Source organism: Syngnathus typhle, linkage group LG8, assembly GCF_033458585.1.
Source record: "Syngnathus typhle isolate RoL2023-S1 ecotype Sweden linkage group LG8, RoL_Styp_1.0, whole genome shotgun sequence".
Taxonomy (NCBI): Eukaryota; Metazoa; Chordata; class Actinopteri; order Syngnathiformes; family Syngnathidae; genus Syngnathus; species Syngnathus typhle.
This window is the reverse complement of record NC_083745.1, coordinates 349,418-367,073: the sequence shown is the minus strand read 5'-3', so window position 1 is coordinate 367,073 and position 17,656 is coordinate 349,418. Positions and strand designations below refer to the sequence as shown.

The 17,656-nt window shown below is 43.6% G+C and overlaps 1 protein-coding gene across 1 annotated transcript in view; it reads right to left on the bottom strand.

The window, feature by feature from the left end:
* Positions 1-17,656, bottom strand: part of LOC133158562 (adhesion G protein-coupled receptor A3) — a 66,730-nt gene that overhangs the window by 15,425 nt on the left and 33,649 nt on the right. The window contains exons 13-14 of the mRNA XM_061285834.1: positions 12,341-12,551; positions 11,834-12,042 (exon numbers count right to left, since the gene is read on the bottom strand). Coding sequence (XP_061141818.1) covers positions 11,834-12,042; positions 12,341-12,551 — 420 coding nt within the window. The remainder of the gene's footprint in view (positions 1-11,833; positions 12,043-12,340; positions 12,552-17,656) is intronic.

Sequence of the window (17,656 nt, the reverse complement as noted above, 5' to 3'; positions counted from 1 at the left end):
CCCCTTGCTGACCCAGCTGTCACAATGAAAGATGGAGCAGCCACTGGGGCAGCTCAAATGTGTTGCGGAGCCAATCGGATGTCAACTAAGGATAGGAAGCGCCAGCTCCAGGAAATGCATTTCCTCCAGGCCCACAATTCTATTACATCACGATACGGGGCCCTGTTCATTACTTTGCTTCCACAGCAAAGTGACCAGCCCTTTGACAGCACAATTCATTGGACCATTAGCATACAATGCAGTTTAGCCTGTTGTGGATTAGTACTGACATGTTACATCTGAACACGACTCTACTGTCCTTACGCAGCTAAACAGGTGCCTGATCCCATGCTACCACTTTAATGCATTATCTCCCCTCCCCTCTCCATAATCAGATTATAAAAGTCAATTCAACTTGATCTCATGCGTAATCTGGGACGAGGTTCAGGTCTGCACAAGTAAATGCCGCTGAGAGCTTGCAGGCCACATTTCTTGCTCTCTCTGGCTTCGGATTATGGGCTGGACAATCCGTTCAACCTCCCAGTAAATAATCAGCAGGTATACTTGATAACCTTTGCATACGATTGAAGACATCGAAATTGCCGACCGACGCAGTGCAGAATGTCATCGTGGACTTGGCGCTCTGCTCTGTTGTCATGACAATAGTGAGCGAGTGGAAGAATGCACACAAATGTAGATTACAAGGCGGAAATAAAGAGAGAGAGAGAGAGAGAGAGAGAGAGAGAGAGAGAAGAAAACAAATGAAAATCCTCTGGCAAACAGCCTGCAGGCTTGCGGCGGGCGCTGCATTTTATCATCCTTGAGTGGCCCCGTGAACACTGGAACGGAACCAGCCCGAGTGTGCAAATCAAACTCGCTCTGGCTTGCCCACACCCCACAGGATAACAGAGTGGTGAGACAGAACTTCCCGACTTAACAACAGTCTGAAAAATGGCCATGCACCATTAACGCGCTTCATTAATGGTTCGGCGGTGGCACCTTGAGGCTGTCACTCAGCTCGCAGCTTTGAGATACATTCAGGCATGAAGTCACCAGCGCCTGGCCCGGCCTGGCAAGTGTTCAGCGCTGGACGCAACGCAACACACAAACCCCGTGCAACAGTACGGAAGGAATCATCAAGGGGCTGTTGTTTCGTTAGCATTCAGATCTGAAGTGTTTTCATCTTAAGGCCATCCAGACATTTGCTTCGATCTAAAATGTACAATCAATTAAAGGAGGAGCACAGCCATGTATTCCGCTCGCAGTCCTCCTGTTCCAAATAATTATGATCATAATAAAGAATAGAACGACGAAAAAAGCCAAATACGATCAGAACCTGACATTTGATTGCACCATCAGCGTCTCAGTAAAACGGAATGTCCTTGGTGATGATTTGACATTGAGCTCTTCAACGTTGGCCGCTACTTGATTGACACAACTAAATTCCATAGAGACCCATGTGTTTTTGTTTTTATATTTTGCTGTCATCTCCAACCCCTTGGCCAACATATCTTGGAAAATGCATGACTGGTCTGCAGAAACTTGAACATGAGCCAAAATGTCCATTAGAAAATACTGCTGCACAAAGATCTTTTGCGTATCGAACTCTTTGCATGCAAAAGTTGTCGGTGGCCTCAGGGTGACCAAATCCTGTACTTCCAGGATTTACAATCTTGATCCATTGACTTGACTTGAAGAAGTGCCGCACTTGGGAATGTTCTCTTTAATGAAGCCAATGAACAGTATCTGAATCAATCATTGTATTTTAGCCGACACCAATTTACATGGGACCTATCTGAAAACTCTCAAGGAAAGTGCAAAGTGCAAGTGTTCAGCTGTTTCATACAGTCACACAGGTTGATTTGGGGGAAACTCAAGCTTCTATTCATAGCCACTGTGCTGCCTCAAACAATAATGAAATAAAATAAAATATATTAGACTGGATTGGAGATTTACAATCAACAACATTGATGTTGGGTTGGTCAATGATTGCTACACATCTGACTTCAATGGCCAAAATAAAATGCAGCTATGGGTGGTTCTTTTTTTAATCATTAAAATGGGTTCCCAAGATTGCAGAGGAGCAAATATATTCAATATTTGAGCTGACTAACAAGCAAGGAGATAGAAAGAGTGACAACAGAAAGGAAAGCGCATGCGGCAAGCGTCTTGGATGCAGTGTTCACACCCTGTTCTCAGCTTGCACGGACAGCTTGCACTGCTCCATATTTTTTCTCTTGCCAGATGATACATTTGACACATTTCTTCAACACAATAAATGAAAAATAGGACAGAACGTTTGGAATTCTGCTCTGATACTGTTTACGGACATGGTGACAGGACGGATGGAGTCAAAGTGGAGCAGAGAAACAGCATGCGGGTAGGCAGGCGGGCGGGCAGGCAGGCAGGCAGGCGGGCAGCATCTCCAACAATACATTAGACTGTGGCAGCGGCAATGATCTTGGAGGATAAACGAGGCTGCCTCTGTGGCGCTTAATAGCATAACAGAGCTCACGTGCATCTGTTGCCTGCCATCATTTTCATGTGTGCTCTCTCCCTGGCTGTGACCTTTTAATGGTCTTTCGACAGTGCTGGCTGACTGCGCAATGTAGGACATTGGAGAGCTCCGCTGTAGAAATCACCATGCGAACTAAATCATTGCCTTGTGCAGAAGTGCAAGAGGTGCTGGGCACTTTGTGATGGTCAGGGTTTAATGATTATCATTATTTCATAACGTGGGGAATTATCCATTCAACATTATTACTATTAAGCAGTCAGAGGTGGATTTCTGGAGTTGGAAAGTACGAAAGCAGAGCAAAACCTTGCATGACTATTTTTTCAAGATAATATGCTGGGTGGTAAAACGGATCTGCGTTTAAGGCCATGCAAAGAGAAGACGAAAAATGCCATAAGAAATACATTTTATGACAGGAGGGGAGGGGGGGGGGGGGCAGAAGATAACAGGCGTGATAGAAAGTAAAAATAGTAAAAATATACCATGGGGTGAGGAGACAAGATAATCATTACCCCTTCAGCCCTGGAAGCAATTGTGTCCCTCACCTCCCCAGCACAATGCAATTTTTCATTCCGGATTGTTTCACAGCTCAGACACATTTCTCCTCTGACAGATGCGCTGTCTGTAGCACTTAGCCTTAAGTGGACACACAAAGGCCTTTGCCAGCAATTTACATGTTTGCATCTCATTATGGCTGCAAAATCACCACCGATGTGCATTTTCCATCTAGTTTGGGAACCCTTTATCCAATAGTCGCACAACACACACGTTCGACCGGTGTTACTGCCTCCGTTGAAGGGGATGAGTCATCTCCCATTTTTTGTTTAGAAATTAGGAATTTAAAAAGCAAAGTGAGCCTTTATCTGATGTTACACGATGTGTTTATTTGTTCGGAAACAAGATACAACTGCAATTTCTTTCCCTCAAGCTTGCGTTGCCTTGGCCCTGCTTAGAATAAAGTCTTCTGGTTTAAGGCATTTCCTTGACCATTTTATGCATAAATTATACGTCGAAATGTGATGTACTTTTAGATTTCATCGATGCAGTTTGTCATTTGCACGCTTTACCCTTTAAAAGTGGAAAACGTGCAATGTTGTGATGTGGGATGGTGACTCATGATTCAAGTAGGTGCCCTTTTCGGGCTTGCCACACACCCACTCCATTCGGAGAAGTTGAGGAATCAAACTGCTTCAATATCCTTTGGGAAATATCATTGGTGTTTATTTTTTCCCTCCATAAAAGAGCAATATGCAAATGGCAGCTTTTTGGCCAAGGCTGCGGCATGGAATGGGATGAGAGGCTTAAAGATGCACTGCAGCAGTATGACAACAGATGCCCAGTTAAACGCTAAGTCGAGTCAAATCGAATGACACGGCTTGAAGGTCTGAGAGACTTTTGCAGCCTAAAATCAACATCAAGGGAATGGTCATGTGAGCATAAACAGCCCAAAAATAACAGGGTGAATTGAAATCAAATCGTTTCACAGCATGATGACCCTCTCAATCCTTAAGAAGAAACAAACCTCCTTTTTATTCGACATCAAGATGGTTACACTTGTACCTTGCTACAATCAATTTTATATTCAAATGGATAACTTCCCTTCTTTTCCTTGCATTGTTCACTCCTTTAGTTTATTATGTTCAGCGACCAACCTCAAGGCCCAATTAGTGATTTATCGTGTAGCTAAGTCATAAGACAAGATCAGACAATCAAAAGTAATCGCTTGTAATCCTCCTTAAATGACACTGCACAGCTAATTGACATTGTGTTAGTCAACAAATCTCACCAGAATTGCAAAACCAATAAAGCAACCAACCCAATTATTCCCCCATGTTTCCCATTGCTTATTTAAATCCGATGCCACTTTGGCTATGTGGATTGACTAGGGATAAGATTAAAAAGAAAATTCTTCCAGCCAAATATACTGTACGTTTGAATCTCAGTATTTAAAAAACATAAGATTTATATAGATCTTCTTCTTTTTTTTTTGATACACTGGTGGGAATCCGCCCCATTACATAAGAAACTCAGTAGCAGCATTAGCAATATATCACATCCATACATCACTCGTATTGAGGGAGCCCGATCCCGATCCCGATCCCCCGATCCCGAGCCAGAGCCAGAGCCAGAGTTGTAGCCTCCAGGGTGACTTCAGGCGAAGCCAGATTACATCCTGGACTGGTCACAAGTCAATTATAGAGCCTCGCACAGTATTCGACAGTAAGATGGATGAAATTTGTAAACAGGTCTCAGTTCTGATAATTATCATCTATTATGACCTACTAACTATCTGAATGAGAGAAAATGTGCTAAATGACATTGAACACATTTTGAATAGGTGTATATTCACTGTAACTAGCTGGTGTTTACAATATGTACTCATCTTGTGTAGATCACTGGAGAAGCCCTTTGAGAAAAATTCAAAGAGTCCTTGCTAAAAGATGCGCTTGCCACATTATCATGCCCTCTTAAAATGACCCAACCCTCATTCTCTATTGTCCTTATCTTCCTCGTAGGAGTGCACATTGCATCAATAGCTGCCCCTAACTAAAAGCCCAGCAACCAGTCACAGCTCTTCAACCCTGAGACAACTGCAGGCACTCTGCCTGTCTAAGAATGATCTTTTATTAAGCCACTTGCAGGTCGAATGCCAAGGGTCATGCTGATCATGATTGGCTGTGCTAGAAAAGTCCCCCATGTACCGATAATAATACTTTCCAAGTCTAGTATGGAAATGAGAATCACCTTTCTCCCTCTCTGCCATTTTTGTTTTTTTGAAGCAGGAATCCGAATGATACAGTGTATAGCGGTGACGGGCCAGAATGTATGAAATGTGATGGAAGTGGCCGGCCCAAAAAACATGATTGAACTGGCTCAACAGAGAGTTGGGGAATGGGGTACTCACTCCAACTCTGTTTGTCTTGATTGCATTGTGTAAACCAATAACTACATCACACACATACAGTCAACCAATTAAATTTCAGTGACAAAAACTCAGACGGAGACACGGGAGGAAGGCAATTTACACAGTATGTACTCATTTTTACCCGTCTTTCTCTCGGGCTTGATGGCAGGTGGTACATGTAGTGTCGCCGCTACCTTCTTAACTACATTTCTCAGTAGTGCGGTCGTAGTGAAGCCATTTTTTTTTAACATCAAATAGCTTTTCAGAAGTGAAGCTATTTTCGGAATCCCATTGCGATAGTACGGTTGATTTCACAGTTGATACTTTTTTTTTCCCCAGCCAATCCAAACCTTAAATGCCTCTATGATCTATGTCACGTATATTTAAAGTTAAAAGTTAAAGTCCCAATTTGTTTGTTAACACGACTGCCAACTAAGCTACTCAATAAAGATTAAAAACCAAAATGTGTGTTTGGAACCTTGTCTCTTACGCTACCCCAAAATGCTCATTGTTGCCGTCTCAAAGCTCTAATGAATTCAATGACGTTGGAAAAATATCAGGTAGCGTCATTAAAACTGAAGAAAGAGATGACTTTTTTTTGCCCAAGTTGCAACCTCAACAAATACATAAATAAATGAATACATAAATAAAGAAATGAGATTCAGACGCGAGGTAGTATCGACAAAGTCCAGTGGACTTGTCACATCTAAAACTGGCAAACGGCTACAAGCGTGAATGTTAATAGGTAAAGTATGAAGTCAAATTGACTTTGATAACATTGTGTTGACCAAAGACATTTGAAATTAGGAATGGTCTTTCTACATCCACACCTGGCAGTTTTTTCTCCATTATTTATGATTAGTGTCAAACAGTTGACACAAATTTACATTTGTGTCACAAACCATAAGAAGCACCACTGCAGTCTTCCATCAGACTCCCAGTGGAGTAGACATTAGGACAATTACTTGCTGCAATGACTACCTATACAGACAATTGCATGTCTTTAAGCAAACAATATCAAAAAGCTATGATACATTTTTCCCTTCTAAACTGATTACTCAGGGGGAAAAAAAACACCCCTATGTAGTTATTGGCAAGCGATCATCTGAGTTGGAAGAATTGTGGAGATGGAGGTGAGTCGCTGGATGCCCTTTCACACTGAAACACAGCTGCAGGCAGCAATTTCAGATAAATGAGTACAATATGTTGATGTGACTCAACACACACTTGAAGCTGATTGGTGGATGCTTACGTCAGAGGCTGAATGGCTGCCTACTCACATTGGGAACAATTGCGAGCCAGAGCGCAGCATAATAGTGCCAACGCGAAAAAACGCTGAATTACCGATTACTCGTGTCCTCTAAAAAGTCTTTTATTTTCAGTCAGCAGAATATATCATTTAATTTTCCGGTACACAAAGAGACTCATTCAACTAAAATACTAAAAAGAATCAATTGTAGCCAAGCGGGGGTTTGCTATATGTATTTTTTTTTCTTTTTTTATCTTCAGCCTGGGCTTTATTACCTTTGCCAAGTCCAAAAGTGTGAGGTATGGTTTTGATGGCTATTGGTCTTGTTTACACGCTATAGCAATTGTCTATAAAACGAAGACAGTTGCTAAGGAACAGAATCCGCCCCTGAATCAGAACAAGATGTGTTCTTGAACCTATGTCATCCTTCTGTGCAGGACCAAGATCTCTTTTATAATGTGGGAGGAAGGCAAAATTGCGTGCGCGCCCCAAGGTAATTCCTTGACGTGCACTGCCTCACTCTTGCCGATTGCCACACATTGCTTGCAAAGGCAAATGCACTGCTACCATCTTTCAACCTTCCTGGAGCTTTGGCTTTTTTCTTTTCAAGGTTGACGTGTATCTCCAATACGCTTGACTCATTTTACAACAGGGGAGTCCAATTTCTGATCATGACAAAGTTGAAACTTAATGTCCATACATGGAATATTTGCTTGCACGAGCTCAACGACAGCTGGACTAAACCAAATCTCATCACACACATTGTTTCTATACGCTATTTTAACAGCGTCAATATTTTTGGGGTTGCTTCTCTATTTCTTGACGTTCACTCAGTGCTACAAGACATGCTTGTCAAACTCTCAATTTGTCATAAGAAATGGTATACTTAACACCACACAAGGATGGTGGTACACAATTTTGAGGCTGTTGGAATCCTCCTCAACAAGTGAGTGTGGATCTTTCAAAGAAAGCGGTTGGCCTCAAATGTAGGACTGCGTTCAGTTTAGTCGGCAAATAAGACTCCAATAAAACTATAAATATAAGTAGGTCTCATTGTAAACTACAATATATATACTGCGGGGATACGACCTGGCTCTTGCTTAGTACCCACAAACATGTTTTAGTTACAATGGGGCATTTTTAGTTGGCTGTCCAATGTATGCCCTTGCAACGCTGCTCACCGAAAGTAGATGTTGACAGTCAGCCACTCATAAAAACATCCCCATACATTGTGCCATACTCCAGCTGTGCTCAGCCGAGTCGCTCGCCGTCTGGTGGGCTTTATGAGCCTCAGGATCCTTGGACGACATTTCATATGAGTCGATGAAAATGATTTAGGGAAGGCTCCTGATTTCTCGTCAAGCATGATTGTGCCGCAGTTTACAAAGCCACTCCATAATAATATATAAAAATAAAAATAAAAAAAGTCAAAAAAAACTCTTGAATCTTGAATATTTGGGTGTGCGAAAAAAACTTGACAGTCCTGAGACCCATCAAACATTTTCAGGATTAAGACATCCCAGGGGAGTCATCAACACGAGAGGAACATGCTGACTTTTTCCTGGAACTACATCCACCCCATGAAAGGACATTCTTGTCTTCATATTTATGATTGAAGAGCAGTTGTTGAAGTCGGCATATTCAAGACATTGTATTACTTACAGCAATTACTAATGAACACGACTGCGCTTCTCTGTGACCTATGAAGGAAGCATACAGAAGCCACAGCAGATGTGTGTCTTTGGTTGAGGGCGGGATACGTAGAAGCTTGTCACAAGGATGGAGACAAATGACGAGGCTGCATTGCTGTAAACGCGCGAGTCAGCCCTCGCCGCAGACAGACAAGGCCATGCGAGATGGGGTAGAGTAGGGTAGGGTAGGGTAGGGGGAGCCGTAGGAACTGTCCCTGGTTCTGAAACGTTCAACATTCAGAACAGCTCTGCCCTCATTAGAATTCTGGGGGCGATGCATGTGGGCAAGCTGTCCTAACATAGCGGAGTGTTGAATAAGTGGTGAGACTGTGTAACACATCACTAAGAAAAATTCCACCTAATTACACCCAGGAACAGACAAACAGATCCTTAATGAGGTAGATAGTAGAATTGAGAGTCGAGCTCAGAATGTGGCCACTGTGTATTTTTCCTTTCTGATCACAAGTCCAAGAGAGTCTCAAAGAAGTACTTTGATTTCTCTCATAAAGCCTTAGTCAGTCACCAGGGACAATTGTACTGGCTTGTCAACTTATTTGTAGCCTCCATCTCGCACATAAACGCAGACTCACACACCTCCATAATGTGGCAAAAACATGATAAGCATTTTAACCTATTCTTTAAGGCACAGAAAGTGATCCGGTTACATTTAGACCAGGGGTCCCCAAACTTTTTCCTGTGAGGGCCACATAACCTTTCCCTTCTCTGATGGCGGGCCGGTGGCAGTTTGTAACAGAAAAAGTGTGACGATCGTAGGGGAGCTTAAAAAAATTATTGTTTTCCAGAAAGCCACACATAACCAAATAACGGTTATTTAATAACCCTTTCCAGGTTCTTTACAGAAAAAAAGTCAGGAAACAAATAATAACACTATTAATGAAATAAATAATAACTAAACCCTCTCTGAGTTCTTCACAGAAAAAACAGGAAATAAATAACTAAATAACTCTCTCTGGGTTCTTCATAGAAAAAAACCATGGAACATTAACTTTCTGTTGTGCCATGAACAATCTTAACAGATAAAAGTTCAGCTCAGTTGTCAGAGCAGAACCTCTCTGACACATATGAGCAGTCTCTTAAAGTTCTTGTGTTCCTTCCTTATAATCCTTTTGTAGGTTCCAGTAGGCTTGTAGACACTGCTGTCTTTTTTGTTAAAGTTTGATAGTGCGTCATAGTCTGGAGTAAAATTTGTTGTGGCAATTCTTAGGCGAGATCCGAGGTGTTTGTCCGTTTACCTCGATCTGTGACGGGTAGATGTTGACGTTCATGTGGCTGAACGTCACGTCGCGTACGTCGAGCCAAATTGGCAACTCTTTTAAACGCTCGGCACTGTGTTCACCCTGCTTTACTTGGGCGACATTTTAACGGAAGGATTCCAGGGGAAGGTTTGTGGGTGGCTTTAGCGCAAAACTGCATCTGAAAGCTCAGCGCGCAAATTACAAGAATGCTGTCGTCACAGCCCACGCTCTAAATTCGGGACTGATACAAATAGAGCGCGAGTGCGCCATGTCCGTACACGCACTTGTGAGTGTGCACCGAGCTTTCTGACACGGCTTCCGGTAGTAAATGCGCAGGCGAGCGCTTCCCCATCTACTGGGCAAACGCAGTCATTGCAGGCAAAATGAGCAAAAAAAAAAAAAAAAAAGTTTAATAATACAATTTGTTCAGGGTTGGCGGGCCGGATTAAACGGTCCCGCGGGCCGTATCCGGCCCGCGGGCCGTAGTTTGGTGACCCCTGATTTAGACTGTTGCGTTTGTGCTAGAAATCACTGCTGCGCTTCTTATTCCCTTACTGTCACAGCAATGGAACTCATTTGAGTTGACAGCAAGTTGACCTGATTTTCCTCAAGGAGCACTGCAGCAGTGAACACAGTGGCATTATTCCCTCACTATTTGCTAATCAATTGCTTAATCCAGGAGGGCAGGAGTATTCCGAGGAAATGCTTTAAAGCGTGACATGACACAATTAAGCAACAGGTCTGCTGCTGCTGCTGCTGGCGAAAGCCCTCCGAGCAAATATGTCCATTACAGGGATTGCAAAAAAAAAAAAGGAGAAGAAGAAGAATAGCAACATTTGATGTGAAAGCAAGGCAGCGTGATGTCACAGTTCTGTTAACAGGGGTCTTTTTCGCGGCCACTGCAGAGACCAGGCGGGTGTGGTGACTGCATTCACTGACGCGCAATCCCGAGCGCAAAGGCAAAGGCAAAGGCAAACGCTTCCTTCCAACACAGCGTTGAGATGCACAGCCACATTTGTGACAGGACAGACGCGTGTCACTATTGAAGTGAACGTCGGTGATTAGAAGGCAGAAAAGGACAAACGTCGCGTTCTATCGATCGATCTATCTCGCTCCCTGCAGCCACCGACCGGGTGGGTGCACGCTAAACGTGCGCCTGCCTTCTTCTCCAAGCCAGGTATTTGGGAGAAGAATGCACGCAATTACAAAATGACATCTGCTCGGATGTACTAACACTTTAGTATTCTCCACGGACACCTGCACTCTCACAAGCTACCCCCACACACGCACGAGCACCATCGCCACCCCGAGCACAGGCACTGCATGGCCACACTTTGTCATTCCTATGCGGCGTTTTCCGGCCAGCAAGCCAGCCAGCCAGCCAGCTTATTTCCAACAAGCTGAATCGAGCTCATAAAATATGCAGGTAAACGGCAAACTGGAAAGCAGCGACAAGCATTTCAAGCACACCATCCCCTTTTCATGCTCCACTGAGAACTGACCTCCCAGTCTAACGACTCCCACTCTTCGGTAAACATCCGGAGGATTTCTTTTCATCCAAAAAAGAAAATAAAATAAGAATCAGAGCAGGTGCAAAAGCGGCTCTGTGCATGGAGCCACTCGGGCGGGCGGGCGGGCTGTCGGGCGAAGCGATTGCCAGTTGCGCTTCGGTTATTATCCTTATGAAATCAGCGTGAAGAGGGGACGTCGACTGGAGGAGGCATCTCGCCGGCGTCCACATCCACTTGAGCGGCACAAATGAGCCATGCTAGGCTTCATAGTCCAACATTTTCTCTCGGCGTGATGGTTGCGACCAATTAAAAGACCACTTGCGCTCCAGGCGAATCGCTCCTGACAAGGCAGGCGCTCGCTCTTTCCTTCCTTCCTTCCTTCCTTCCTTCCTTCTCAGACCATCGCTTCTATTCTTATTCTCTTTACGGGAGGGGGAAAAGGAGCCCTTCAAAATTGGCTTCTTTCCCAAAGACATTCCTTATTTCGGAATTATTAAGAGCATTTTGCACATATGTCGGCTACGCGGAACATTAAAAGATGTAATCCACGCATTTGACTAATCCGCGGAGAAATACACCAACAAAGGCACATTTGAAATGCCCTCTTCACCAAAGCTTTCACAACGCGTGACTCCAGCTCTCCTTTCTTGGGAAACGATCTTTTCGACCCATGGAAGTGGGGGAGGCTGCTAACAGGAATAACACTGCCATCTCATAGACTACTCACCATGAGCACGGCAAAGTTATTAAGATGGGTGCAGTGAATGGTGGTCGTGTTTCCACCGGAGCCTGTTATGTGGCAGCCCTCTGCCCTCCAACCACCATGTCCATCCAGCAGGTCAAAGTCCCAATAGGCTGCGGTGGGCTCTACCCCCAGGGCGAAGTGCCTGAGTGCAATAGTGACGGAGTGCACGGCGCTCCCCAGGCTGCAGCCATCTGCGGGAAAACGAAAAGGGGAAAAAAAGAGAGAGAGAAAGAGAGAGCGGGGTGATGTATTCAGTATATAAAACCTAAAAGTCGATCAGTGCACTAGTTAAAAAAAAAAAAAAAGTGTGATCGTCGCATGCATGCATGCATGCGCGCACACGCATGACGCGGTTCCAAAAGTGCAATCCAGTGGTGCAAAAATAAACAAGTCCGAGACACATGAGGCGTAGTATTTATTTGGAAGGCGAAAATGTGACGCCATAACAAGACAGCATTGACATACCGCCACGGATGGATTTCCTCTTACCTAATTTGGCGAAAGCAACTGGTGTTGACACGCTCCTGCGCTTCCCATCGTCCGCGAGATTGGACGAATTCCCCGTGCACGGGAAGAGTTTGCCATTGCGGAATACGATGAACTGCAGCCTGCAAGTGGAGTTATCAACAGATTGCAAGGCAGAGGAGGAGGTGTGCGGAGCAGCCAGAGGTAAATGGATGGAGGCGACTGCCACGGAGTTCTGCGGATTCAACGCAAAACGTCAACATTAAGTCCTCTCATTTGCCAAGGGACACGTGCAGCAGCAGCAGAAAAAACCCCCCACAACAACTCACATCAAAAATAAATAAAGACAAATGGCTTTGTTATGCTCGATGGAAGAAAGCCTAAAACACAAGAGACCACGCAAGGCAGTGCGAATCCCTTTTGAAGCGTGCCTATTTGGTCAGACTCCCTGCCGCAGAGGTGGAAATGGTTCTTACCATTTCAGCTTGAGGGCACATCAGCACTGCCGTTTGATTTAAAGAGACAACTGGTCTGACTTGATCTTCTTTTCACATGTTGCCCCCTCCCAAAGGAAAAAAAAAGAAAACTGGTGACACTGAGTGCTTTTGAGAGAAATACACGCATGGAGGTGACATGAAAATGGATTTCATTGCATCTACATGTAAGGATGACTTACTATAAAGTATGACTTATGACTTGTGACTATGAACACTTTTGATCAGGGGTCCCCAAACTTTTTCCTGTGAGGGCCACATAACCTTTCCCTTCTCTGATGGCGGGCCGGTGGCAGTTTGTAACAGAAAAAGTGTGCCGATCGTAGGGGAGCTTAAAAAAATTATTGTTTTCCAGAAAGCCACACATAACCAAATAACGGTTATTTAATAACCCTTTCCAGGTTCTTTACAGAAAAAAAGTCAGGAAACAAATAATAACACTATTAATGAAATAAATAATAACTAAACCCTCTCTGAGTTCTTCACAGAAAAAACAGGAAATAAATAACTAAATAACTCTCTCTGGGTTCTTCATAGAAAAAAAAACATGGAACATTAACTTTCTGTTGTGCCATGCACAATCTTAACAGATAAAAGTTCAGCTCAGTTGTCAGAGCAGAACCTCTCTGACACATATGAGCAGTCTCTTAAAGTTCTTGTGTTCCTTCCTTATAATCCTTTTGTAGGTTCCAGTAGGCTTGTAGACACTGCTGTCTTTTTTGTTAAAGTTTGATAGTGCGTCATAGTCTGGAGTAAAATTTGTTGTGGCAATTCTTAGGCGAGATCCGAGGTGTTGGTCCGTTTACCTCGATCTGTGACGGGTAGATGTTGACGTTCATGTGGCTGAACGTCACGTCGCGTACGTCGAGCCAAATTGGCAACTCTTTTAAACGCTCGGCACTGTGTTCACCCTGCTTTACTTGGGCGACATTTTAACGGAAGGATTCCAGGGGAAGGTTTGTGGGTGGCTTTAGCGCAAAACTGCATCTGAAAGCTCAGCGCGCAAATTACAAGAATGCTGTCGTCACAGCCCACGCTCTAAATTCGGGACTGATACAAATAGAGCGCGAGTGCGCCATGTCCGTACACGCACTTGTGAGTGTGCACCGAGCTTTCTGACACGGCTTCCGGTAGTAAATGCGCAGGCGAGCGCTTCCCCATCTACTGGGGAAACGCAGTCATTGCAGGCAAAATGACCAAAAAAAAAAATTTAATAATACAATTTGTTCAGGGTTGGCGGGCCAGATTAAACGGTCCCGCGGGCCGTATCCGGCCCGCGGGCCGTAGTTTGGTGACCCCTGCTTTTGATGATGGATGGCAGAAATCTGGCAGCACCGTTAGGGTTAGTTGCAAGCAACACCGCCTCACTCCTCAGAGGTTCAGGGTTTGGATCTTGCCTCCAGCCTTCCTGTGAGGATATCTATCACGTGCCACTCTATGGGAAACCGGCCTTCTCCCACATTCCAAAAATATCTACGATGAAGACTAAATGACTTAGAAGTGTGAATGGTGCCAGGGATGTCACTAGGTTTCGAAATGGTTTTTAATTCAAATTGGGTGTGTTAAACAAAACAAAAATGTAAAAAAATTGGCAAAATGAAATACTAAAACCTCTGGACATGCATGTTTATTTTTTTGTTTATGAAACTAATTTGCATTTGAACCTGCCTTATAGCCGCATTGACCCATTCGGAAGAGGCTAATGATTTTCATCCTGCCACGCGGAACAGTACAAAAGAGATAACATCTCGGATATATGTGCGTTTTTTTCCAAACATCTTAAGTCAGTGGTCTGTTTTCCACACTACACTGAGTAATCGAAATTTGGAAACGTGCTCAGGAGCCTCTTTGGTGCTGGAAAGAGGAGCCTCTTCGAGCCGTGAACCTCCGTCAGCTGACCCCAGGAGGAAACCTTTTCCAAGCAATCTTATCTTGTGTACTTGTCTTTGCGTCTCTTTCTACATGATGCATCAAAAAGATTTACAAGGCAGTGAGTGCGATAGAAGCTGCAGATGCAACTCCCTGTGTAGACAACACATTGTTTTCCTGAGCTCGAGCAAGAGTTCCTTAACCCTCTAACACCCGTCACACAAGTGGATAAACTGGCGTATCCTGATTTCGGTACCGACGCAAGCCTCATTGTGCCTGTTTGGAAATTTTTTATTCATTTTGTTATGCCGTGGATGGATGGATGGATGGATGGATGGATGGATGGATGGATGGGTTAAAAAAGGGAAATAAAGGGTAGTGAAGAGCAGCACAGCTTGAGAACAAGCAGAACAGCTGGAGCTCCGACCAGCAGAATTGCTGAAGAGCAGAATGGGAGATTTGCATAATTTTTGCCGTAGCGACAAGTCGTCTCATAAGCCGAGACACGGTGAAAGACAGTGTGACCGTGACAAATAGGTGAGTGACGCGAGGATAGCAGAAATGTGTGCTATTTGCTTTGTATGGACAGAGCTGCGCTGCAGCTCCTCGGGCGGGCAACGCGCCTCTGACTCAGACTGTTACGTCAAAGGCTTGTGCTGCATCAAAAACATTCACTTGACTGCAACAGATGGACAGCGGTGAAAAGCACGCTTGATTAATGTATTGTGTGCAAATGCAAAGGCCCACTTAGCATGAGGTAAACGCAGACAATTGTCAAATGTAAAGATAAAATAAATGACATTTAAAAGTTGTTTGTTTTCATTTGTCCGCAACATCCTGACCACGACGACTTTTGGGAGCCGAACGCAAGTACGGAAATGCCACTTGGGCTTTGTGGTTCTGATGCTTATGTTTAGCTCTTGTTCAATTAATTTATTATTACTACTGTGGTGCAACAACAGAATGTCAACTTTTCTTCTGCGTCATTATTCATGTGCTCAAAGGAGAGCTTTGGCACCATGTTTGGCACTGGATAGTTTTGTTTAGCGTTCTCCGTGACATGCACCCCATCTACCCTTACTTGTCATTTTATAAATTCTTAATCAACACTTCACGCTCCCCCGCAACTCAATTTTTGTTGCCACCTCGGCACATGCATAAAACAAGTTGGGGAAAGGAATCATGCTTTTCGCTACAATTGAAGTGTGACACAGAGAGAGCATACGGTGACTTATTCCCAACATTTGCCAGAGTTGCAACGGGCTTGATATTCTCATGGTGTCGCTCATGCACACGGTTACTCCCACATTAATCAAATGGAAATTCCATTTTCCTCATCAAGGGCACAGTGGTACAGCAAACAACAAGAGCAAGGGATCAACTCCTCAGACGAGAAAACAAGCTTTCATCTCAATGGAATTCATCGGGGATTCAGTCTAGTGAGTACAAATTGGAGTTTAATTCATCGATAAACATTCACTGTGGACTAGAGGTAGGGATAGATAGACTCAACGCACCAGCAAGTTCAAACAACATCAACGGAAAGCACTTTCCGGGACTATTTGACGACTTATCTCAAGGGTGATTGATCACAGCATGGCCATACAAAAAAAAAAAAAAAATACTGGCTCTATTTTACTGACGTGAATTTGATGTTCACTTGTCACTACCATCGAACAAACAAGTCCCAGTGAAACCAAAACACATCATTTGGGTTCATCTGAGGAAAGTGTGAAGGTTTAACCATATGTTGAACTCAGAAGACAACTTATGATAAAATGTTCCCTTGTATCAAATAGGACTTTTAGTATGTCAGCACCTCTTTTACCTATTCTCAGCGCAGCTAGACCATAATATGTTATGACAGGACATGTCTGCCACAAAACAAAACGATCAAACAAAAAAATATATATATATATGTATGATAACATCATTTTATTCAGTCCAAAAAAACCAACAAGTTAGTTAAGCATTAATATTGGCAAATACTAAGGCAGGGATGGATTCATGAGAAAAGCAGCCTTCAAAACATCAACAATTTGCCATCAGTCTCATCATTGTTCACTTCATCCCTGAAAGGTTTCTTTCTGTCCCTCCATCAATCTAATAGGCGCCAACGCAATTACAAAATGAGCTTGTATTCCTGGTGGTGGTGGTAGTGCTTCCCGGAAAACAGCCAGATTCTTGGAGCATTGTGGGGCTGCCAGGACCTAAAAGCTCTAATGATCGCCTGCTGGAACTGAAGTAGAGCCAGCAACATGCAGACTGAACAGTATGCACAAAGCAAATCAAAATTCAAAGCCAACTGTTATTTAGCTCCCCTTTCTTAATCATTCCATTTAAATTCACGGGAAAGCATTTCTTGAAAAGACATCTTGCAAATCCCCCCTGCTTCCAAGAAATTCATTTGAACTTTCCATATTGTTTGGTCTGGTCAGGTCGTTGCTGTCAAGGATGACTCAGACGTAGGTCGTTTGTAGTTTGCGCAACATGACTCAATGTCTTGCGGCACAAGCCACGGTTTATGCATGTGAAATGGAAACTCGATATCATGTCCTCTTGATTGTTGCTTCGACACAATCGACAAGCATCTTAACGAAACTCGTTTTTTCCCCCATCTGACCACTTTACAGATGTTAATTGCTGTCTGTGATTTGGACCCCATTTTGTCACCGTCTTTTCGGTTAAAGTGGCAACGTTTTTTTTTCCCTAATTACAAAGGCGATTGCTTCCTTCAGTGGAAATAAAGTCTATGGCTAGTACCTGTTAAACTTTTATGTGATAAAAAAAAAAGAACAGACTAAAAGAATAATAAAACAAGGAGGAAAGTTCATGTTTTAAAAACAAAGAGCATGATTGTGTTCAAAAACAACTCATCAGAGAAGCGCTTCAACTAGTTACTATTTTTTTTCCGTTTAGTTCGTAGCCTAATTTAGCACAATGATGTTAAAACTGCAACACACATATCCATCCAATA